The following is a 23,311-nucleotide window of genomic DNA, read 5'->3' as shown; positions in this document are numbered from 1 at the left end:
AGCCCAATGATGATGATGAGCGCCCTTTCCGATCTACTCACAGTCACCACCAGGAAGTCTGCCAGGCTTGCTGCGCTAGCGTCTAGTGGACGTCCTGAGGAGGGAGGGAAGCAGAGCAGAGCACAGAGATGCCACTCCCCTCAGCAAGTGCGACCTTGGCTCACTTCCCCTCCCAGCAGCTGCCCTCCCCTGGACTCAGGCCCGTGACAGCTGCTTGATTTGAATGAAACGGAACCAGGCTAGGATGGGTGATGGAGGGGCCCTGGGGGCTAGGCCTCCCCTCACACATGAAGGGAAGCAAGGAAGATCCACCCTCCAGCCACTTCCGATGCCGTCTGGGGCTGTCAGTCCTCACTTCTGCTGGGACTGCTCCCCATTCTGGGCTAAGGTTTAGGTTTCCAGCCCCACGCCCTCCCCACATGGGACACATCCCCCTTGGCCCTGCTCGGCCCAGGCTCCCGCTTCCTGGGCTGTGGCCCACACCCAGCGGGCACTGCATCTCGGGGCAAAGTCTCAAGGCCCAGCCCGCCCACGGCGTTTGTGCCCTCTGCACCCCGACTGGGGCTCCGGGGACGTCCTGCTGCTCCTCCCTGTTCGGGGCTGAGAACCTCAGGCTGGCCAAGCCTTAGAGGCCCCCTGGAGGCGCCCGAGTGCCTTTACAAATACCAAGACCTAGCCCCCCCTAAGGGATCTGACTTCAGATCAGCACTGAGGTTTTTAAGAATCTTCCCAGGGGTTCCCCGGGCAGCCAAGGTTCAAAAACACCAATCTGCTAGCCTGGTCACTATACCCTTGGGTAAACTGAGGCTCAGAGAAGAGGAGAAAAAGACTCACTGAGAGTCACACAGCAAGTGAGGTCAGATCTGGGAACCCAGGGCCTATCGTGTGCCAGGCCTGCATGGCACGGCTCTTCCCTTACCAACTGAATCCTCTCCGTGAGTCCATGGGGCTAGGCATTACTAACCCCATTTTACAATGGAGGAAATTGAAGGGAAGGGAAAGAACTTGTCCAAGGGCACACACACAGCTAGAGGGTGAGGGAGCTGGGATGTGGACCCGGGGGCATGGCTCCTGAGACCCCATCCCCTGTACCGCAGGGCTCTGCAGCACGCCCCGCGTTCACACCGTAACGAGCGGAATCAAGCACAGTGGTTAAGGGCACAGACCGTGGAGCCGGGCCGCCAGGTTCCCATCCTGGCTCTGCTGTCTGCGAGCTGTGTGATCCTGGGCAAGTTACTCCACGCTCTGTGTCTCCTCATCTGTGAAATGGAGACAACAACAGACAGTATGTCATAAGGCTATCGTGAGAAATGAGGCGAGTTAATAAGAGTGTCTAGTAAATAGCAAACCCTACATGAGTGATTGTTAAATTAGTTTATAACACCATCTGAACCTTAGAACATCTTTAAGAAGTAGGAATTAGTTTTATTTCACAGAGCCAAGAATAGAGGCCCAGAAAATGGCTTGCCCGGGGTAAGAGCCTGTTAGCAGCGAAGCTGGGGTTACGTGGCACCCTCTTCTCGTGCTCCTCAGTCCCTTTCAGTTTGGGCCACTTCCTCCCCACCTCGCTGGTACCTCCGAGGCCCAATAAAACCAAGGGAAGTTGCTGGCCTTGGTGCACAGAGGGCGGGCTACCCCACTCCTTCCTAAGTCAGGTTGCTCAGATCAGGGCCAGCCTGAGACCCGGGAGGAAGACAGGGACTGGTATTGATGAAATTTTCTGAGAAAAGAGAGACGCCACACCGCAGCTCGGCTGGCCTCCCAAGAGAAGGACCCGAGTGGGGGGTCTCAGCCTCCAGCCTTGCCCCTTGGGCCCCATCTGCGGCCTCTTGCCTGCTCTGGGCCTCTGGGCCCTTACAGACAGATCAGGGTGCAGATCTACCCTCATTGGGTCACGGCAGAAATTCAGCAAGATGGTTTGGATAAAGGGCCTTTTTCAGGGCTGGCACACAGTGGATTTCCAGGCAGTGCCACTTGCCTTTTGATGGGGGGAGTATTCGCTGGGAGGGCTTGTTGGAACCCAAACCCAGGAAGTTTAAGAAAAGCAAACTTTGATGGCCTTCCCCTGCTGTGGTTGATGGCTGACAGCCAGGGCGGTGAGGGCCTGGAGCAAAAAGGAAGCCCCTCACTCAGCCCCTCGGGGCCTCTGTCCGGCTCCTGGGGCTCCTGTGAGGAGCTGAGCGGGGGCCTCCCTCCCCTGGTGCCTGAGAGTGGAGTGGGCTGGCCAGGGCTTTTCCTGAGCTCCAGAACATTCTGTCTGTGCCCAGGAAGTGGATGGAGCTGGATCACACTTTCCTCCCCACCCACACTCCAGCTTTGTCGTTATTCCTTAAGGACCCTAACGCCCCGTCCGTGGTCGAGGTGGGGACTCAGCCCCTCTGAGGTGCCCCCAGGGAATGGTGGTCAATCAGCCTATTGACGGGCAACTGTGGCAGCCTTGGCTGTGCCCGAGACATCGGGGAAGCACATTCACCATGCAGATTCCAGACGGTCTCCTGGAAAGTCTGCCTGGCTCTGACAGACCCGGGAGTCTGCATCCCTGAGAGGTGCTCCTGATCTGCTGAGGCCCCCTTCTGGAAACACCCCACACCCTGAGAGTGCCGCGCCAGCCTCCCTGGAGTGCCTGGGCTGTCAGGGGAGAGAGCCCGCAGCGCCCTGCCTGCCGGGGGGCGCGTCCACCCTGGCCCACCTAGCGCGTCACAGCCTCAGGGTAGAGGGGACCCCACGCACCCCACACCGGGGAGCTGGAGAAGGACATGAGCTTCTCCCTGTGTGATCCGTTGGGATTCTTGGGAAATGCTGGTCAAGTGCCCCGATGAAACTTCTGACCTCCACCTACCCCGGGGGCTCTGTCACTGCCCTTAGGCCCCTGTCTCTCCGCCTCAGGCGTGTCGCCTGTCAGACTCCTCTCTCACTCACACTGATCCGTTCTTTCTGACCTTCTTTTTATTTTCCAAACACGCCGAGCTTACTCCTTCCTCAGGCCTTTGCACCTGCTGTTCCCACGGCCTGGAATGCTTTTCCTCAGCTCTTCACTCGGCTGACGGCTTCATTCTCAGCTGAGCGATCATGTCACCTGCTCAGACCAGCCTTCCCCCACCACCCCGGCCCCTCCCTGCCCATGTCCTTGACCTTAGACGGCTTCAGTAGCTTCCCGCCCCTTCACACAGCCAGAAGAGACACTCCTCACCCCATCAGCTTCGTGGCGTGGGGACCTCGGCAGGCTGACGGCTGTATCCCCAGCAGGTGGCACAGAGCCTGGCATACGGTGGGCCCCGGGTAAATCTCTGGGGGCTGAACACATGAATGAGCGTCACGCCTGTGTCCGTACACGTGCCCGGTGCTTCAGTGCGAAGAGTGTGGCGCTGGGGGGTTGCCTGTCTCCAAGTCCCAGCTCTGGCCCATGCTGGTGGGCCTCTCTGAGCCTCAGTTTTCTCATCTGTGAGATGGCCGTGCTGGTACCTACTGGGTAGAGTTCTGGCAGAGGGGAGACAGCACATGTGAAGCCCCTGAGGCCTAGGGAGTGGGCAAGGGAGGCCGGCATTTGGTCACGGCCGAGGAGGGAGGCAGGCCCTCAGCGTCTGCGGCCTCAGCGGAACCTGCCAGTCTGGGGTTCTTTCATTCAACAGTTATTCATCCAGCCCTTTGCTGTGCCAGACACAGTTCTGGGGGTGGGGGGTTCAGCAGGGACTAGAGTCCCTGCCTTCGTGCAGCTCGCAGGCTTGTGGAGGCAGCAGACAATGAGCGAGATAGGCCGGTAGAACGAGAGTCTTTTCAATCCTGGTAAGCGCTAAGGAGAAAAACGAAAGCGGGCCGGTTGGGAGGTGGGGATAGGATAGATGGGGGGTGGGGCGCACATCTAGGGGACCAGCTTCCAGAGCTGGTGCAGGAACAGGCTTCCGGCTGGATGGCCGACCCCAGAGCCTGACCCCAAGGCAGGGATTTGGTAGCAGCCCTGCCCCGGCTTTGTACTTAGTACGGGCGAGATAGGCTGAATTGGATGCTCTTGTCCACCCGCAGAAACCTCGTCCGCCTCGCTCAAGGCGGGGGCGTATGTCTTCATTGGCGTGGGCGGCTTCACCATGCTCATGGGCTTCCTGGGCTGCATTGGTGCTGTCAATGAGGTCCGCTGCCTGCTGGGGATGGTGAGTACGGTCCTCCAGCACCGCCCGCCCAGCCCCCCTCATCCCGCCCAGAGGGGCCTGAGTAGAGCCCCGGCCCAGCCTGGGTGAGGGCGTCTGAGGCGCGTAGGACCTGGTGGGAGCCCCCAGCTGACTCTGTGCCTGCTCTGTGTTCCCAGTACTTTGCCTTCGTCCTCCTGATTCTCATCGCCCAGGTGACTGCTGGGGTCTTATTCTACTTCAACATGGGCAAGGTAAGCACCCTCCTCGTCCCCACCCCCTGACCTGGGCTGGACCAGCCACGTGGGGTGGGGGGCAGGGTTGGCCTGGGACGTGGGCTAGACAAGAGGCCTCTTAGTTGTCACAGAGAAACCCATAGGTGGGGAATTTCCTGGCGGTGCAGTGGTTAGGACTCTGCACTTTCACGGCCAGGGGTGCGGGTTCAATCCCTGGTCAGGGAACTAGGATCCCGCAAGCCATGCGTTGCAGCCGAGAAAAGAAAAACCGGGAACCCACAGGTGCCAGGTCAGCCTCCCAGGCTTCCAGCCCCCTGTGGCCACATGGCAGAATGCTAGAGGAGAGGACAGTACAGGTGGGTGGAGGCGCTGCTGGCCCAGATCTTGGCTCGATCCCACTACTTTCTAGCTGTGTGGCCGTGGGCAAGCTGCTTTCCTCTCTGAGCCTGTTTCACCTTCTGTAAACTGGGGACATTAATAAATTTAACTCTCAGGGTTTCTGTGATGATTCAGTGAGATGATCTTTATCTTAGCAAAACACTTAGCACAGTTCTCGGCACCTCATCCACAGATGAGGCCCAGGGAGGAGACTGTCCATGAAAACATTATTCCCGTGTCAGCGGGAAGACACTCAGCGTTGAGGAATAAAAAATCAGACATGCTGGGGCTTCAGCTCTAAGGACATTTGTTGTTGACTGAACCAGAAGTCAGGTTCGGAAGCTCGGAGGCCCTGGTTCTGGCTGTCTGTTCAGCATCCTCATTGTGACGGCTTTCCTTCATCTTGCCACTCACCTCATGGCCGTGAGATGGCTGCCACAGCAGCAGGTACAACATCTGTGCTGCTGTGGCCTGAAGAAAGGGAGTGGACTAGTGCCAGCCATGGCCACCCCTTTTATCAGAAAAGCAAGCCTCCCAAAAGTCTCCCCCAGTCTGGGTTATTAACACACCCCTAGCTTCAAGGGAGGCTGAGAAAGTGAGTATCCAGCCTTCAGGCTCTAAAGACAGAGACGTAAGAGAGGAGGGAGCTGGCGATGACTATCGGGCCTGCCAGTCGATTGTGGCTGTCATGGTTATTGTGAAGCACCTACTCCGTGCACGTGGTATTTTCTAGAAGCTTTATACACATTGTCTCATCCTCCCAGCAGCTCTGCCGTGTAAGTGTTACGTTGATGGGCAGAGGAGCAGATGCCCAGAGAGATGAGTAACAACGACAGCAGCGGTAGTAGTGATGATAACCCCTCATTCCTAATCCCTCTTCGGCACACACCAGATACTGGGCACAGTGTTAGCCACTTTACGTTCCTTCTTTCCCTGAGCCTCACCTCCTCATCCTGCAGGTGAGGGGTGAGGGCACAGAGTGGTCAGTGGCCAGGCCAGGTGAGAGCCCAGGCTCCCTGAGGCCAGTCGGAGTTCACCCACGGCTCAGCTGAGGCTGGGACCCTGCCTTCCTCCAAGGCTACAGTTCTTGTCCACTGACTGGGCTGGCAGAGCCAGCGGCCAGGTGATCTCCTACATTTTACCACTTGAAGGTCAAGTTGCCACAGATCTCTCTTGGAAGGAAGCTGAGAAAACATTACAGCAACATCAACAACTAATGCTTAATAGAATTTAGAACAAGCCTGGCACTAAACGCTTTGCATGTACTGCATTTAATTATTCGTTCCTCACAGCAAGCCTTTGAGGTCACGGGTATGAATACCCTCATTTTCAGATGTGGAAGCTGAGGCACAGAGAGGTTAAGTCACCGGGCCAAAGGTCACACAGCTAGTAAGTGGCAAAGCCAGGATTTGAACCCTGGCAGCCTGGCTTCTGGGTTCATGCTGGTGAAATTTTCATTATAGTGGTTCCTACCTGAATCTGCTTTACTTATTTATAATCCACCCAGCCTGTTTCCCAGGAGAATTGGAGCTGGCTTCCAACATAGGCATAGAGCAACTAAAATCAGTATGAGAAAGATCCGAATGCACACTGAGACAGAAGAAGGCCATTGTTCCTGAAGCTAGGGGACAGCATACTCAACAGCAGCTGAGAGCTAACTTGAACACTGAGCTTCCTGGCAGCCAAGGCAAAAGGGGAAATAGCAGTTTAGTAGATGAAAGGAAGTTCGCTTGGTGCCAGACAGAAAGCCAGTGTTTAGGGAAGGGAAACTACTTTTCCAGTGCAAGCACTATGGGATTAGGTCTTCATTTCCACCCTGTGACACCTGGGGCTTCTCTGGGACCCAGTCACTGGTACATTACAAAGAGAGTGGTTAAGAACTGGGCCCCAGTGAGCCGGTTCCTGTGACTCAGAAGCTGGTCAACATGGCAGGGGTGTCAGGCAGTCCACCTTTTCACCCCTGTGTTTCCCCATCTCACAGTAATAAAGACGGTGCCCATCTGTGAGCGCCAACCACGTCCCAGGGGCTGAGCTAGTCACTTGGCGCACGTTTTAGTTTTGAGAGCATTTTCAAGTTTAAGAAACTGAGGCCCAGAAAAACAGTGACTTTGGGCCACGGTTACACTCAGCTCAGATGCATCAGAGCAGAGATTTCCATCTCCATCCCTCCGACCCAAGGCCACGCCTTCCTCTACTCCATGCTCCTCCCCTCGAGCTGGTATAATCTGCCTGGCCGCTGACAGGGAGCCATGCCTTAGAGAAGCCCCCCGCCCCCCCCCCCACCCCGGCCCCAGAGCAGGGCTTGTTTGGAGAATCAGCTCTCCTGACTCCAGTCCAGGCTGTGTCTGTCGTGGTACCTCACCGTCCCCTCCTGTGCTTCCCCGCAACCCCCAGGCTCCACACCTCACACCTTCCTCCCCCAGCCCCAGCTGGCCTCACCTCGGCCCACCTCCTTTTCTGGAAAGCGGGGAAATTTCCTGGCTTTGCTGGGGAAGTGCTGGCGCCACTCGATCGCCCGAGTTGGAATGAATGATTTATTTTTTCTTTCCTAGTGCATTGTAAATCCCAGTGGAAGACTAAACATGCCCTGGTGGTGTTTATTCCTGCAGATGAGGCCCAGTTGGGGAGGTGGGACTTGTGTGAGGCTGAAGGAAGCAGGCTTTCTGGAAGGCGATGGGTCCGATCTTCCTTCTCTCTCCAGGCCTCCTGGGCGGGTGGGAGGGACTGAGCCTCTGGGCTCTCCCTGAGGTGGTCTCCAGGGCCGTTATCTGTCCTTCCTCCCAGCAGCCGCTGTTCCCAGGGCAGCAACAGGGGAGGCTGGATGCCTTGGGCAAAGCACAGGCCTTCCAAGCCGTGGGTTCTGTGTCTGTCAATGGAGGAGAATAGACCTCGCTGGCCCCTACCCCTGCCAGGGTTGCAGGGAACCCAGGCTGCAAGGCTTGTAGAAAATATAGAGTGGTGGCCCAGGGCCTGGACCCCAGAACCAAACTGCCCATGCTGGAGCCCTGCTCTGACACCCTCGGCAAGTTACTCAGCCTCTCTGTGCCTCAGTTCCCTCCTTTGTCAAATGGCAGTAATCCTACAGGTCTGCTCTATTTATCTGCGATTCCAAAGTCCAAAAAACACTTTGAAAAACAAAAATACCATTTGCAACTCATTTGGTGGCAAAATGGAACCGGAACGGAAATGAGCTTGTTGATGGCCATGGTTTACCCCCTTTAGGTGCCCCTTGGGAAATATGAATGGGAGAGATTGTGGGGGGGGGGGTGACACATAGCTCCCAGCCCTTCCTAAAATCTGAACGTTTCTCAGTGCCAGAGCCCACTGGCCCCAAAGGCCACCTGATAGCGTGGTGGCAAGGCTGGAGAGCGTTGACAGATGGGAAGGGCATAGTGTCCGCCTGGTGCAGAGCAGATGTTTGCTGGCATTGTTGCAAGAGTTTATTATTACTGTCACCATTACTAACTTCACTAATGCCTAGTAAGGGCCCAGTAAATGGCAGCTGTTCCTGTTGTCACCAGTATTAATGTTCGTATTAGCAAGGGCTGTGGGAACCAGGATTTAGGTGTGGAGTTAAGATTCCTCTGGCTGTTTCCTCATCTGATCACTATCTAGCCCCCGTTTAGTGGGAAAAGGACAGGTCTGGGATTCAGGGCCCTGTGTTCGGGGTTTGAGGTGGGGGGGCGCCGCTATTTGCTGTGTGACCTTGAACATGTTACCCAGCCTCTCTGAGCCTCAGGTGACCTCTTGGGCCATTCCCAGCTCTGACACTCTGGGATTCTGACTTGTTCTCTCCAGGCAGTGAAGGGTGGGAGGTCAGTGAGGAAGGAGGTGAACTTGTAACTGTTTCCCAGCATGTGCTGGGAGCTGGGTTTGGTGCACTCACGCAGGCTGCACCACTGACCTGCACGTGTGAGACCACTGAGGCTCTGACAGGTTATATCAGGCGCTTGTGCAGAAGGTCTGAGGGCTGAGAGCGTGGAGGGAAGGGGCTCGCAGGGTCTGGATGGGAGCCGGGGGTTGGGGGTGGTGACCTTGGCTGGGCTGGACTGCTGTGTGCTCCCCAGAGAGGGTGGCCAGCCAGGAGAACTGTGATTCCCTCCCTCCTCCTTCCCTCTCCCACCTAAGAAGCCCAAAGTAGCCAAATAGCCATGCGCATAGGACTGAGTGCACACGTGGTGAAACGTGTTCCTTGAGGACAGTGCCGCTCTGTGAGACATCTGAGATGTCTGTTTCCCTGCGATGGAAGCTTCCTGATCCACTAGCTTGGGTTTCTACTGCCATAGGGAGGCAGCTGGAGCCAGGACAGGGGGAGGCGATGGTGACCTTCCTCTTCCCTTTTGGGAAGGGGGGAAGAAGGCGTCCAGGCTGTCCTTCTGGAAAGGAATGTGGAGAGCAATGGGCGGAGACTCTCAAGCACCTGCGTGCGTGGCTCCCATACCTGACTCAGGCCCCACCCTCAGGGAGCCTATGGGGGCGGGGCCGGGAGCATACGACGTCGTCCTCCTGCTGAAATCTGGGGTAACTGGTTATGTAGATTGCAGCCGGACTCTCAGAAAAGACTTGGATGGTCACTGAAAGTAAACATGCCACCCCCTCCACATTCACCAGGGCAAAGGGTCCTCATTTCTTGCCAGGATCCCAGGATGAAGCCTCAAAGCATTGGCAACACCTTCTGTGGGAAACTGGGGAGGGGACAGGAAGGTGTGGGTCCCTTACGTTGCATGGGGGTACCTCATTGTAAGAGGCAATTTGACACATTAGAGCATGGAGAGAGGGCTGAACACCATCCCAAAGGGCCATCAAAGGAGCCTGGAGACTTACCCTGGGGAGGAGGGGGTAAAGGGGGACGTGGGTGAGTCTCAACTATCTGAATGATGTTTGTCCTGGGAGAGAACAATTTGATTTGTTTTCTGTGGTCCCAGCTGGGACTTGGGAGGGAGAGGGAGGATAAAAACTAATGGGTAGAAGTCATTTAGGCTCAACTTAAAATGAATTGCTTGTATCAAGAGCCTCCCCAACCTGCAATGTGCTATTTTGTGTGATACTGAGGTCCCCATCACAGGGAGCATTTAAGCAGAGCGTGGAAAAGTATGGGGAGGATTCTTACGTTTGGTTGATATGTTGGACTCAAAGGTGTCTTCTAATTCTACCTCTCTGAGAAAAGTCACACTACAAGGTGACATAAAAGCACAGCATGGGGTTGGGGGGAAAGAGAGTCATGCCAGAGGATGGAAGGATCTCAGGCCAGGTGGATATGGTGGGTGGCCTGCTGTGATTAGAATCTCAGGGTTCCAGAGCTGCATATGGCAGGTTATGGTCATATCTCGTCTGCTTGCCGGCTGTCTAATCTTGGGAAGTTGTTCTCACTGTCTGAGCCCTGGTTTTGTCTTCTGGGAAGTGGGGAGGATGGTATTGGGCAGAACCAGGGCTGGCTTCCTGGGTGTGTACCCCGAGCAGCCACACAGTGTCCCACACTTAGAAGGGTGCCGTGCTTGGTTTGATGTCTTGAAATTCGTAATCACTTTGAAATAAGGAGTCCTGCATTTTCATTTTGCACTGGGTTGTAAATTATGCGGCCATTCCTGGGCAAGACTCTTTATTACATGTGAAAGCAACCCAGATCTGGCTGCAGGCTCAGCTGGATCCAGGCTTCTGAAGGCTGCCACCAAGACTGTCCCTCTCCAGGCTCGGCCCTGCTCCCCTCCATTGGCTCCCTCCTCAGGCCAGCTATCCCCAGTGGCTCTTGGGGTGGCCACCAACAGCTCAGGCCCTCATCCCACCAGATTAGCGGAAATAGAGGGCCCATGTGTGTGACCTCGGGTCACATGCCCATCCCTAGACCGCTTGCTGTGGTCAGGGTGTGGAAGGCACTAAGTGGCAGCCTGGGTCTTTGCCCATGGCAGCAAGGGGGCAGGGCTTCCCAGCCACATGGAGGGATTGAGGGGTGCTTACTGCTAAGCAAGGGAACTGCTGTTTCAAGAAGGGAGAGTAGCTGTGGGGCAGGCAGAAACCACAGAGAGGTTGCAGCAGGGATGAAGTGAGAGGGCGAGTGTCTTCTCACTCTCCCTCCCTGCTCCTTCTTGTCTCAAGAATGGCCTGGTTGCCAGGGTAACTTCCCTGGGCTCCTGACACTGCCTCTTGGGCATTTGCTTCAGCTCCAAGCTGAACCAGCCCCTGCAGCCATGGTCCCCGTGGCCCAGTTGTGTCCCTCAGCCCCATTCTGGGCTGGAGGATGGTTGTGGTGTTTCCATGGAAACCACCCAGCCTCAGTGGAAACCACCCAGCTTCCATGACCTTCTCATTTCTGGGGCCTGAAACAGGGAAGTCTGTGCTGCTGCGGCAACCATGCCGGGTATAAATAGAGCCCAGGTCGGTGGGGGAGGGTGGGTGGGAGGATGTGGGGAGATGGCTGTCTATGCACATGCCTCTGGGAACCCCCTCCTTTCCACGCCTCAGGGATCATCTGCTCACCGGGGAGTCGAGGTGGAGCAGAGACAGTCGGGGCAAAAAGACTGAGATTCTGCAGGCAGACAACCCCCGCTGTGTGACATGGGCAAACCACTGAGCTTCTCTGGGCCCTCCTTAAAACTGCTCTGACCTGCTGCAAGGTACGGCCATGTGGTTTAAATGCCGATAGAGCTTAATGGGTAAAAACTTGGGTTCCGGAATCAGAAGAGCCTGGGTCCAAACCCCAGCTCTTCACATGTTGGCTGTGAGTCCTTGGGCAAGTTAATTAACCTCTCTGGGCCTCGTTTTCTGCACCTCCCTAATGAGGGAACGAGGTCAGTACCTGGGCCATAGGTCTGCTCAGAGGATTCAAGTGAAATACTGCATTAAAAGTCCTTAGCATGGCGCTGGTAATAATAAGCATGAGATCAAAGTTAGCTGCAGCTGTTGTGATTACTGACAGGCAAGCTCTGCAAATTGTAGAGCTCCGTGTGCGTGATATCAAAGAAGTATTGATGCTTCGCTAAGAGTTTTATGGAAAGGGAGGGGGCAGAGAGCAGTTCCAGAGGGTGGGGCTGCCTGGGGGTGGGGCTGGTCTCGAAGGGTTGGTGAAGGCCCGCAGCAGCTCGAAGGTCGGTCTGGAGGATGTGGGTTCTCTGAGCGCTGCATTCGTGAGGAGCTGGCGGAAGCCCTGTTCACGGGATTCTGAGCCAGGCTCTGTAAGCGCCCCCCTGGAGGCACCTGTCCCATCTCCCCAATTCCTCTTTCTCAGCAGCAGAGGACCAGGTGCGGGGCTGTCCCTTCGGTGCCCCTACCCCTCTCGGGCACCTTGCCCCAGGGTTCTGCAGGGACAGCAGGTGACCATGACCAGCCTGTCCCTGCTGGGGCACCCGGGGAGGCCCCTGGGCAAAGTCGGCAGGTGGGGCCCGGCCTCTGGGCCGAGGGAAGCGTGTCCGCAGCTCTTAGGCTGGTTTCGGGTTTGCCTCCCTTGCACAGCTGACTTGCTCCTGAAAAGCTGCGGTGGTGAGATCCTCTATTCAGAGCCCCAGTAAGAGGCCTTGGGGGCTGAAGCCCTTTGATCTCTGCACCCCGCTCCTGCCTTCACTGTAAATGACTGTTTTCTCTGGGGGGTTAGTGAAAAGCAGGTGCTTCTCTCTTCCTCCATGGGGGACCCTGGAGTCCCAGCACAGGCGGGATGCAAACTTTGTGGGGCCCTGGTGTGGGGCAGGTGGCGGGGTTACACACGCATCCCTTACCCGTGCTCGCCACACACTTACTCTGGCCAGGCTGGGTCAGACCCAGTCCCTGCCCCCGCAGAGCTGATGTTCCAGTGGGGGAGAGAGACCATAAATCCTGGAAACAGGGGAGCAGGTAATGACGAGACTATGAAGAAAAATATATCATGCTTCCCCTTGTAGGATAAGGAGGGTCTTGGAGGAGACAGAGAAGGGCTGACATTTTCTGGGTGGTCCAGGAAGGCCTTTCTGAGGAGGTGCCATTTGAGTAGAGCTGTAAAGAAAGTGGAAGAGTCAGCTGCATTCATATTTGGGGAAACAGGGTCCTAGGCGGAGGGGACAGCAAGTGCAAAGGCCCTGAGGCAGGAGTATGCCTCGCACAAAGACAGCAAGACCTGTGTAACTGAAATAGAGGGAGGACAATCAGAGGACACGAAGTCTGGAAAGAGCAGGGCCAAATGGCGTAGGGCCTTGTGGGCTGTTGAGAAGACAGCGGTGTGCCTCCAGAGCGTGGTGAGAGGCCCTGGCTGGTTTTCAGCAGTGACGTGGACAGATTCCCATCTAAAGGGCCATGTGCTGCTGAGTACTGAGGAGACGGTCAGGTGGGAGGGTTTTTTTTTTGTTTTTTTTTGTTTTTTTTTGTGTGGTACGTGGGCCTCTCACTGTTGTGGCCTCTCCCGTTGCGGAGCACAGGCTCCGGACACACAGGCCCAGCGGTCATGGCTCACAGGCCCAGCCACTCCGCGGCATGTGGGATCTTCCCGGACCGGGGCACGAACCCGTGTCCCCTGCATCGGCAGGCGGACTCTCAGCCACTGCGCTGCCAGGGAAGCCCAGGTGGGAGTTTTTGACCCTGACCACTCTGGGCTTAGCATGGTGACCGGGGGAGAAGGTGCCCAGGAAGTACCAGGAAAGTGAAAATTGGTTGGAATGGGTGACGAAACGCTTTTGAGCTGTGAGCGTGTCCAGTGTTTGGGGGGAGTGGGGGAGAGGCAGCTTAAGCACATATGACCAGAGGTGGGGTGCGGGTTTCAGGGAATCTGACCTCGGTCCTCACTCTCCCCTCTGCAGCTGAAGCAGGAGATGGGCGGCATCGTGACCAAGCTCATTCAGAACTACACGGATGGTCACGAGGACAGCCTTCAGGAGGCCTGGGACTACGTGCAGGCTCAGGTGAGGGGACGTGGGAGACTGGCCTCTGCGTGTCTGTGTGTCTGTGGCTGGTCGTCTGTGGGCCTGGGTGTGCCTGACAGACAGACGATGTTAGCGGTTTGAGTGTCAGTGTGTATCTGTTGGGGGCAGGGCTCCTGAGCCGCCCCACTTCCTGCCACCCCCAGCATTTCCTCGCCCAGGGGCCCCGGGCGCTGGAGGCTGCTCCAGGGCTGTCCCCAAGTGGCCAGAAGCAGGGGTAGCCCTCGACCCTCTCCTCTGAAGCCGGACTGGGGCGTGCTGACAGCTCCCCCTGGAGGTTAAGAAACCGGGTGCCGTGACAGTCTGCAGAATGTCTTGAGCATTTTGTAGCATAAGAGAGTTTGGTGGTTATAGCTAAAAACGGAGAACTTGTCTGGCTAACTAGTTCTCTGGAAAGTTATGTGGTTACCGGGCCAGCTGTTTGCAATCAGCTGGTTAGCAGGTTCAGAATCCTTGTATTTTATCATAAAGGTTAGAAAGCTTAAGTTTTTAAATAATGGTTGTCAGCTAAAATGCACAGCCCCAAGGAATCCCCTTGTTTCCATTTTACTTCTAGTTTAATTGGGAATGAAAGTTAACGTTTATTGAAAACTTCCATATCTATGAAAATGATTCTATGATTTGCTGATATAATAAAGTATGTTGTCAGATTTCTTACTACTGATTAGCCTTAAATTCCTAAAATAAAAATATTTGATCAAAAAAAAAAAAAGAAACTGGGTGCCAGAGCTGAGATGCTGACGCAGGTCCGAGTGGAGGCTGCCTTTGGGGAGGAGCCGCGGGAACCTTCAGGGGTGAAAGGCATGTTCTATTCAAATCTTGGTCCAGGTGGTGGTTATGCCAATATGGGTGGCAAAGTTCATCAAGCTGAATTTGTACACTTTGGTGTGTGTGTGTGTGTGTTCCACCTCAAAGCGAAAGAGAGAGACTGGCTGGCTGACTGACTGACTGACTGACTGCTTGATAGAATGACTGACTGACTAATAGAATGACTGATTGGCTGACTGACTAACAAGCAGACTGACTGACAGAATGACTGACAAACCAGCTGAATGACTAACAGAATGACTGACCGATTGTCTAAATGAATGAATGACAGACTGATGGATGAAACAACTGACGACTGACTGACTGACTGACAAAATAACAGCCTAACTGCTTGATAGAATGACTGACTGACTAACAGAATGACTGATTGGCTGACTAACAAGCAGACTGACTGACAGAATGACTGACAAACTGGCTGAATGACTAACAGAATGACTGACCGATTGTCTAAATGAATGAATGACCGACTGATGGATGAAACAACTGACGACTGACTGACTGACTGACTGGGTTCCCAGCCTGCCTCGATGATGGACCAATCGGCACACACGCAAAGCGCCCTCAGTGATGGGACCCCAGCTGCCCCACTTTGGTGGTCCCAGATGTGTGCCCTTGGCCAGGAGCCGCCCTCTCCATGCTGCAGCTCCCCCTCTGTCACAGAGGGCCCTGCACACAACAGGCACTGCCTGCCGGCTGCCTTTGGGGAGACCTGTGGGATGTGAGGGGCAGGGACAGGACAGCACGAGAAAGCCTGACACCAGGAGAGCGTGGAGACTAGAGATGGGTCTCTGTCCCGGCAACATGGGCATGTCCATCATCTGAGCTGGGAAGAAGGGAGGGTGACACATTCTAGCCTGCGTGCTTCACAGAGTTTCGGTGACACAGGGGGCCTGTGTCATCTGGAGGGCTCCAGGAGCACAGGGAGACTTTTTCATGCCCCCTTTGGTTTGATCCGCAGTGGCTGAGATGCTTTGCTAAGATTAGAGGGAGCGGGGTGTCCCAGGGTGAACAAGTGTTACCCTTCAAGGAGCCTGGGGACAGAGGCGGGTCCCTGGGGAGGTGATGAGCACCCCGTCATGGGAGGCGGTGGACTGACTTGGGGATTCCTGCAGTTTGCAGGGCCTCTAGGTGATTTGACGTCTGTCAGATGCTGCTTGGGATGGTGGTAAGAAAACAGAGGGTGAGTCAGGCTCCCAGGGCTGAAATACAAAACTCAGCTACTTCCTGGCCAGGCCTTCTCTGAGCCTGTTTCCTCATGTATAAAATGGGACTGTTGACCCATGCTTACGTGAGATGAGTTTATAAAGCCCGAGGCACTTATCATGTGGCATGTGGGTGGTGATGTTTAATCATCTCACAACCCCTGAGACACCGGGGGCGTCAGCGCAGGGGCTCCTGGTGAGCGGGGCTTTGCCTGCTGCAGTCGAAGGACCAAGGCAAGCTGCCTCATTTTGCTTGGGTGTGGGAGGGCCTGTGGGTGCCCCTCAGAGCTCTGAGGTGCCAGCCTTTCTTGCTGGAGAGGAGGCAGCCAGGCACCTGCAACATAAAGAATAAATCCTAGACTAGAAACTGCCTGGAGCCGGAGAACGCCTGAGCGAGCCTGGCACGCCCTCTGCTGGCCACCGCGCTGCTGGTCAGGCACTTCCCACCCGAGATAGGAAGGAAGCAGGTGGGGAAGCGACCTCGCGCTGGGCAAGGTGTCACACAGCTCTCCCATGCTAGCCCTTCAGCCTCCCGGGGGCCCTAGCAGAGTGGCTGTCATCACCCCATTCTCCGGTGAGGAAATCGGGGCTCAGAGAAGTGCAGCGGCTTGCCTGTGCACAGGGTAGGGCCAGAAATGGAAAGGACCCTCCCCCGACTCTGCTCTGCCTTCCCGGGCATTTCCCGGCACAGGCTTAGTCCCTGAGGTCCCAGTCCTGTCGGGAATTCAAACCCACATGTGATCTGAAGCCTCTCGGGGTCCCCTTCATGAGCCCCCAGAAAGACTCTTTGCCTCAGGAATTAGAGCATTTTCTCCTCTAAAAAGGCAGATGTACCGTGTTTCCCCTTTCACTCTGGCAACCAGGAAGCTCAGAGCCAAACCTCAGCTCCAGCATGTTCTCAGAGCCGAAAAGTGGAACTGGCCTTACCCGGGCGATTACCGTGCTCTCCAACCTGAGCTGGATGCCTTGCCTGCCTCGTCTCATTTGGTCCTTATAACAGACCGAGTTAGGAACCTTTGTTCCCTCCATTTTGCAGATGGGGAAGTTGAGGTCAGCACTTTGATCAGAGTTGAGTAGCTGGTAGGTGGCAGAAATGGGATTTGAACCCGGTAGCCTGACTCCAGCCCCCAAACCCTTAGCCGTGTGCCGTCTGCCCGCCTCACGTGCCGTATACCTCGACCATCTTCTTCCAACTTGACCGTCCCTCCTGCTCTGCTTTATATTTTTGCTGATTTTGTTTCCTCCTGTTTTCATCGTTTACGGTATATCCCGAGAGCCCCTTTAAATCCCTTGTGGCTCACAAATGCCAAAGTGAAGCGTAAACTCTAATCCTGGTGGATGGGCCGAGACCGGGCTTGGGGGCAGCTGGAAGGGGCAGATCTGAGCTCCTGTCCAGGAAGACCCCAGCTGAGTGGGCGATGGACTTGAACAGCCTGTCCCCTCCTCTGCCCAGGTGAAGTGCTGCGGCTGGGCCAGCTTCTACAACTGGACAGAAAACGCCGAGCTCATGAGTCGCATCAACATCACCTACCCCTGTTCCTGCAAGAACAAGAGCGAGGACAGCAGCAGCATTTCGCCGCAGACGGGCTTCTGCGAGGCCCCCGCTGGCAATGGGACCCAGAGCAGCAACAACCCCGACGAGTGGCCTGTGTACAAGGAGGTGCGTGGACGGCTGTCGGGTAGGGCTGGGCTCGGTGCACAGGGGGTTCAGACCCTCAGTCCCCCTGGCTCGCTCATCTATGTATTCATCAATGTCTCCATTCAAGGAACACCCAGACCCCTCTCTGCTGGCCCTCCAGGCTGGGGGTGGCCCCTCCTGGGGATTCTGAGTGGTGGGGTGAAGTGGCCCATCGTGGGGTGACGTGGCTGTGTTCTCCACTTGTAGGGCTGCATGGAGAAGGTGCAGGCCTGGCTGCAGGAGAACCTGGGCATCATCCTTGGCGTGTGTGTGGGCGTCGCTGTCATCGAGGTCTGGGTCCCATCCCCTCCAAACCTCCCCATGCTGCCCTCCCAGGTCGTCCCTGCTCTGCAGGCCTCCAGTGCGGGGAGGGGCGGGTTGAGGCTCTTCAGCTTCTAGAGGCCCTGCGGCTAGCGTGGCCTGACCACTGCCCCTCGCCGGCCCCTCTGCCACCTGCATCACAGGCTGGTCCTGAGGCTCTAGCTGAGGATCAGCTTCATCCAGGTCAAGTCCCGCGTGTTGACCTGGGGCCTCTGGGGACCTGGGCAGCCCGGCCTGACTCTGACTCTCGCCTTCTCCCTCGACAGCTTCTGGGGATGCTCCTCTCCATATCCTTGTGCCGGCACATCCATTCCGAAGACTACAGCAAGGTCCCCAAGTACTGAAGTGGCCGCTGTCCCCACCTCCCTGCCTGTCCCCCAACCTCAGGGCTCCTAGGGGTCTCCCTGGCTCCCCCTCCAGGCCTGCCTCCCACCTAACTGCCAAGACCCCTTGTCCGTCCTGTGCTGGCTGGAAGTGGGGGGCGTCCTGGGGCCTGGATCCCTCTCCTTTGCTTTTCTGCCGCCAGCCTTAAGCCCCAGCTCTTCTGTGGCTCCTCCGCTCACTGTCTGCCAGGGTTGTCTTAGCAGCTCCGAGAAAACGCTCCCTGCACAGGTGGGCTGGGTTTCTACCTGCCTTGGGGGCTGTGTATATTGTACGGGAGGAAGTGTATTAAAAACTTGGGGGTGGGGTGGATAAGGCGCCCTGGGCTGTCGGGTGACTGCCCACTGCGTGGGTCAACTTTGTTTCCACTACGATGCTTCTGTCCTCGGTTTTCACATTTTTGTTGAGGTAGCGGGGGGGGGGCGGGCTTTACTTGACATGAGGAGAGCACCCCTTCCCCAGCCTGAGCCAGCCCCACCCGGGCAGCTCAGATCAGTCTGGGCCGTGCTGTGGGAGCGGTGCCTAGGTGAGCTGGGCTGGAGCGGGACTGCCTGGGCCAGAGGGTCTGGACTGGCCCTGGGCCGCCTAGGGAATCAGACGGGTGAACCCTCCAGGTGTGGCACAGAGCTGGCCCTGCATTCTCCAGGACCCTGAGCTGTCCAGGGAAGCTAGAGGATGCTTTTTCCTGTCCCCTGTCCCCTGGGGAATGGGTGGGTAAGGCTGTGCCTTGTAGGGGAGTGGGGACGGGCCCTGTGTACAGTTCTGTAAAACATAGATGACTGATTATTAAAGAAGATTTGTAACAATCTAGCCGGCCATGGTGGGGATGCTGCTTCCCCGGGTTGGGGGAGGACCACAGGGGAGAGGTAATGTTAACAGAGTGGCTGGGTCTGCGGGAGAGAGTTGTGGGCGCCTGACTGCTGTCTCCAGGGCCGGGGGCCCTTTGGGGGCATCTCTGGTCCCCTGTTCAAGCTGGAACCATGAGAAGTGTGACGCCTGCCTCTTGTCCATTTGCATGGCTGCCGGCGTGGCTGGAATTGGATTTGTGTGTTCAAACAGGTGTAGGTGGTACCCCTCGGTTCCGGCCTCCGAGACCAGGGTACAGGTGCCCCTGGGCTGGCCGCGGGGGTGCATCAGTGAAGCCACAGAATGAACTCCGCCTCTTTCTAGAGCATCTGTTTTTCACAAAGGAAGGAAACATTTTCATATTAAAGAAATGTGATGGAGTAAGATGTGCAGAGTTCAGGAGGTTTTTAAAGACGCAAGATGAGACTTTAAAGGAAGCTCTTACTTGTGCGTAGGGGTGAGCCCCACACACCCCCTGCCCAGCATCACAAAGCCCAGAGGGGGTGTTCAGATGCTCTGCCATCATGGCGGCTTTAGGACATATGAGGAGGAAGTTCCCTGGGGTGGAGGGGGCGGTGTGGTGGGTGGGGAAGGCTGGGAGAATGGCCAGTCTAGGGTGGCACTTGTTCTGCCATCTCCTCCTCTCCAACTTCTCCGGGACGGGGCCCTGGAGGCAGAGGAAGGGGCCGTTGGGGGACTTGCCTCCCTGAAGTGGGGCAAGAAGGGTAGTGGAGGTGTTTCAGCGGGACCCACCAGGTGGCGCTGCCGCCCCAGCCTTGGAGCTGGTGGAACCCAGAGTTGATGTCAGGTCACTCCAGGTGCGTCACCAGCTCCAGGCCTGTGGGTCTCTCAGTCGGGTGGGCTGGTTAAAGTGCAGATTCCAGGGCTCAGCAGATCTGGGCTGGGGAGAAGGAAACTGCATCTTTAGCAGCCCTCCAAGGTAATTCCTGAATCAAGTTGCTTTAGTTTCTCAGGCTCTGAAAAGATGTAACTACAGATGCTCCCCAAAGAGAGATGGGCTGGAGGGTGGACCTGGGAAAGAGCCCTCGTCTGTACAGGAAGGAGGGAGGGGTGCACCTTAGAGACAGTCTAATTCTTGATCTGAATCCAGTTAATTTCTTGCAAGAGGCTTTCTGCCGCTAAAATCCAGGGCAAACCCGCTTTCGGGCCTGTGGGAGGTGCCGGGCACAGCCCTGGGCTGAAAAAACCTTCAATTCCAAGGGGCTGTTCGCCGCAGTCAGGGACTCTCCCTGGAGCTCTTCCCAAGCTCAGAGGGCTGAGGGCTCTGAGTGAAGCTGTCCCAGCTTATTTTGTGTATAATCTGCCTCATTCCACAAAGGAAGTGCATCTAATAAAATATAAAAACTTAGAGAAAAGTAAAGTTATGAGGAAGTATAGACTTGGGTGAAATAAACACACGTTTATTTGATTTGCCCAACCTGCTGATGGCAAATGCACAGTGAGGGGCTGCAGGAGGAGGGCGCTGAGGAGCCCGGGGCCCTGTAGGCAGTGGCGGGAGAGTCTAGGTGGCCACAGGGCGGCGCTTCCCTGCCCTTCAGTGACGCCTGCGGATGGGGCCCCTAGTGGGACACCTGGAAAGGTAGGTGTGAGGGTGTTGGGTGTTGCAGACAGGGGTCTCTGCCCGGGCGCTTTCTCAGGATCCATCAGGACCCAGGAGTTGGGGACGGCACCAGGCTGGGGCTAGTAATCAGCTGAGCACAAGGAAACCTCGGGCCCCTTTCTTCCCCGTGCACAACTGTCCTCCACCCTCCTCGTCCTGGGTGGAAGAATGGGAGCGCCAGGATGGTCCAGGAAGCCCAGAGCCCCTTCCCCAAAGAGCAGCAGCAGACGTTAGCTGAGAACACAGCGTGAAATGCCTGGGACTCTGGGGCTGAGGCTGGGAGTCTCAAGAAGGTGGGGGGCAAGCGAGACCTGAGGTAACTCCTGTCCCAGCCACTGGCTGACCTCCGACCTAAATGGGACCTTGGCTACCTCCCTCTTGAGTGGGTGAAGGGGAGGGATGGGGGAGTATAGAAGGTTCTACCTGGCCCCTCCTCACGGGTCCTGTGCCACAGAGAGTAGGAGTGGGTTCAAAACTGTGCCTGAAAATATTTTAGGGAAGATGTCATAAGTGATTAGGGGGTGGGCTAAATGCCGCAGCCGGCTTCCTCTGGCATGCCCACCTCCTGAGGCATGTGCTGGCCTGGCAGCAGGACTGGAGCGTCATGGAGCGGACTCTAAGGACATCCTCCTGCCTCCACAGCCTCCCTCTGCCCCAGATTTCCTGGGATGACCCCAGGGTTGTGTTGTGAAACCTGGTCACCATCGCCCTGAGCCTGCTGGCCACTCACTCCTACCTCCTGGGAGGACCGAGTTTCTCCCCCTGCTTCTGCCCCAGGCCCGTGAAATTCCACAGGGAGGTGCTGTGGACTGGCCTCTCTAATTCCCAGCTGGCCCCGAGAGCCAGTCATGTGTCCACAGGGGCCATGGGCTTCCAGCCTCTGACGTCCCTCCCTGGCGGCTGGGCCAGCTGAGCTGCTGCCGGGCCTTCTGTGGGGTGGGGCCACCCCCGGGCCGCTGTCTCTCCCACCAAGGTCCAGGCCAGGGCACATGCCGTTCTGAGGACTGGCCAAGGGTCCCACGGTGCCTGGCTGCTGAGCCCCTGGGGCCAGGCAGGAGGCCTAGGTGGGCGCCCTCTTGCTCTCTGGGTTTTGGGGGGAGCCAATGGCAGTGCCCAGGAAGTGTCCAGAAGGCTGGACTTCAGGGGAGCTGTGTGGCACGGACACCGACCAATGGGAGTGGAAGCCCGACTTGAGCTGGAATAGGGTCCTTCTGTGTGGATTGGTGGGCGGTGCAGGGCCACCTAGGGGCTGGCCTGGGGGGACTGTCATCCACCAGTAGAGAACTGTAGTCGTGTTTTAATAACTGGCATGGCTGTATGGGTGAGTACTGCTGGACGCCACCCCTGGGTGCGTGCACACACACACACACACACACAGGGGCCCTGAAACCCCCTGAGCTCAGTCCATTCCTGGCTGGGAAGACTCCCAGCTCTTCTCTGCTCACACTAAGCTGTGGGTGGCCAGCCAGTGGTAGGCAGGAAAGGCCAAATGTCTGCCAGCCTGGAACATTCCAGGACAGGCAGAGCAACCCACCGCCGACCCTGATCCTGCCTGTTTCAGGGCAGAGCCTCCTCCAGGCCCTGCCCTGGGGTCTTCCAGGTACGCAAGTCCCTCAGGCCAAGGAGCAGTGAAGGGGGTCACGGTGACACTGGAGTGGCCAGCCACCAGCACTTGTTGTGGGCCAGGACTGCCACCACCTCCTTCCCCTGCAGAGGGACAGAGACTGAAGTTACCACGCTGCCTCAGGGAAAATATCCCACTGCTCCCTGGGGTCTTTGGAACCTGTGGGCTAAGGCTCATTCGTTCATTCATTTATTCATGCCAGGAATACTTAATGGCCACCTGTGTGTGCCAGGCCCTGTTCTAGGCTCTTGAGAACACGGCTGTGTGACACCTACGTGGCATTTGTGTTCTGGTGAATGTAGGGCGTCTTGTACACTCACCTGCACGCACCTACGTGTACACGCACACAACCGCCTGCTGCTGACAGCACGGTCCCTGCTGAGCGCTGCTTGGGACCCCTGGGGCCCATCCAAGGCCTCTGGCATCCTGTGGAAGGAAGTAGAATAATGAACAGCGAGTGGAACAAACAGGAAAGGGTGTGGAAGGCTCATCACTCAGCCCCCTCCGCTCCAGTCACACTCCACAGGAGTCAGCCATTCCCCTGGCAACCCCCTTTCCAGCCGAAACCAAATAAAATCAAAACACCTCCCGGTCTTGGGGGCTGATGGGCCCAGTGACTTCACCTCTCTTAGTCTCATCTGTGAAATGGGGACGATAATTCCTAACTCCCAGGGTTATAGTGGGAATCAAATGATGTAAGGTACATAATGGGCTACTTCCCATGCCGCCTGTTCCTATGACTGTCCTTGGCCTCAGTGGAATTCCTCGTCCCCTTGCGGTGGGCCTCCTTGGACCAGAACGGGCAGGTTGGAGCCTCCGGCCCGGGAACTGCTGGTTGGTCCAAGAGGCTGCTGCTGGAAGGAATCTGTGTCCAGGCCCCTGCCTGGTGGGGCGGAGCCTCCCAGCTTCTGGGGAAGGTGTGGGGGTAGGAGGGGCCGCTAGAGGGCAGCGAGCTATGAGCACCCCCTCACCCCAGCTGCCCCCTCTGAGGTCACTTCCCCAGCACCTGCCTTCTGGGCTGGGGGGATGTCAGGCCCAGAGCCAAGCTCCCTGCTCCCTCACTAACGTTACCTCGGATGCCTCAAGCAGCGCCCTCTGGGAACAGGAGTGGGCTTCCTGCAGGATGCTGGGGGTGTAGGGGCATCGGCAGGAAAAGCTGCAAGTTCAGAGGTGCTGGCGCGAGGGAAGGATGCAAGGTG

At 56.7% G+C, this 23,311-nt stretch overlaps 1 protein-coding gene across 8 annotated transcripts in view; it reads left to right on the top strand.

The window, feature by feature from the left end:
• The window catches only part of CD82 (CD82 molecule), a 52,214-nt gene extending 33,399 nt beyond the window's left edge, over positions 1–18,815 (top strand). For 6 of the 8 annotated variants that reach the window (XM_033411179.2, XM_033411199.2, XM_004264033.4 and 3 more), the window contains exons 4-9: positions 4,021–4,145; positions 4,301–4,375; positions 13,492–13,593; positions 17,095–17,301; positions 17,527–17,610; positions 17,907–18,815. In XM_033411179.2, the coding sequence (XP_033267070.2) occupies positions 4,021–4,145; positions 4,301–4,375; positions 13,492–13,593; positions 17,095–17,301; positions 17,527–17,610; positions 17,907–17,984 (671 nt within the window). In that variant the 3' untranslated portion in view covers positions 17,985–18,815. The remainder of the gene's footprint in view (positions 1–4,020; positions 4,146–4,300; positions 4,376–13,491; positions 13,594–17,094; positions 17,302–17,526; positions 17,611–17,906) is intronic. The other 2 variants (XM_049714213.1, XM_033411181.2) reach the window with 2 other exon arrangements.
• The last annotated feature ends 4,496 nt before the right edge of the window (positions 18,816–23,311 follow it).

This window comes from Orcinus orca, chromosome 8 (genome assembly GCF_937001465.1).
Source record: "Orcinus orca chromosome 8, mOrcOrc1.1, whole genome shotgun sequence".
Classification (NCBI taxonomy): domain Eukaryota; kingdom Metazoa; phylum Chordata; class Mammalia; order Artiodactyla; family Delphinidae; genus Orcinus; species Orcinus orca.
This window is presented reverse-complemented; position numbering and strand designations above follow the sequence as displayed.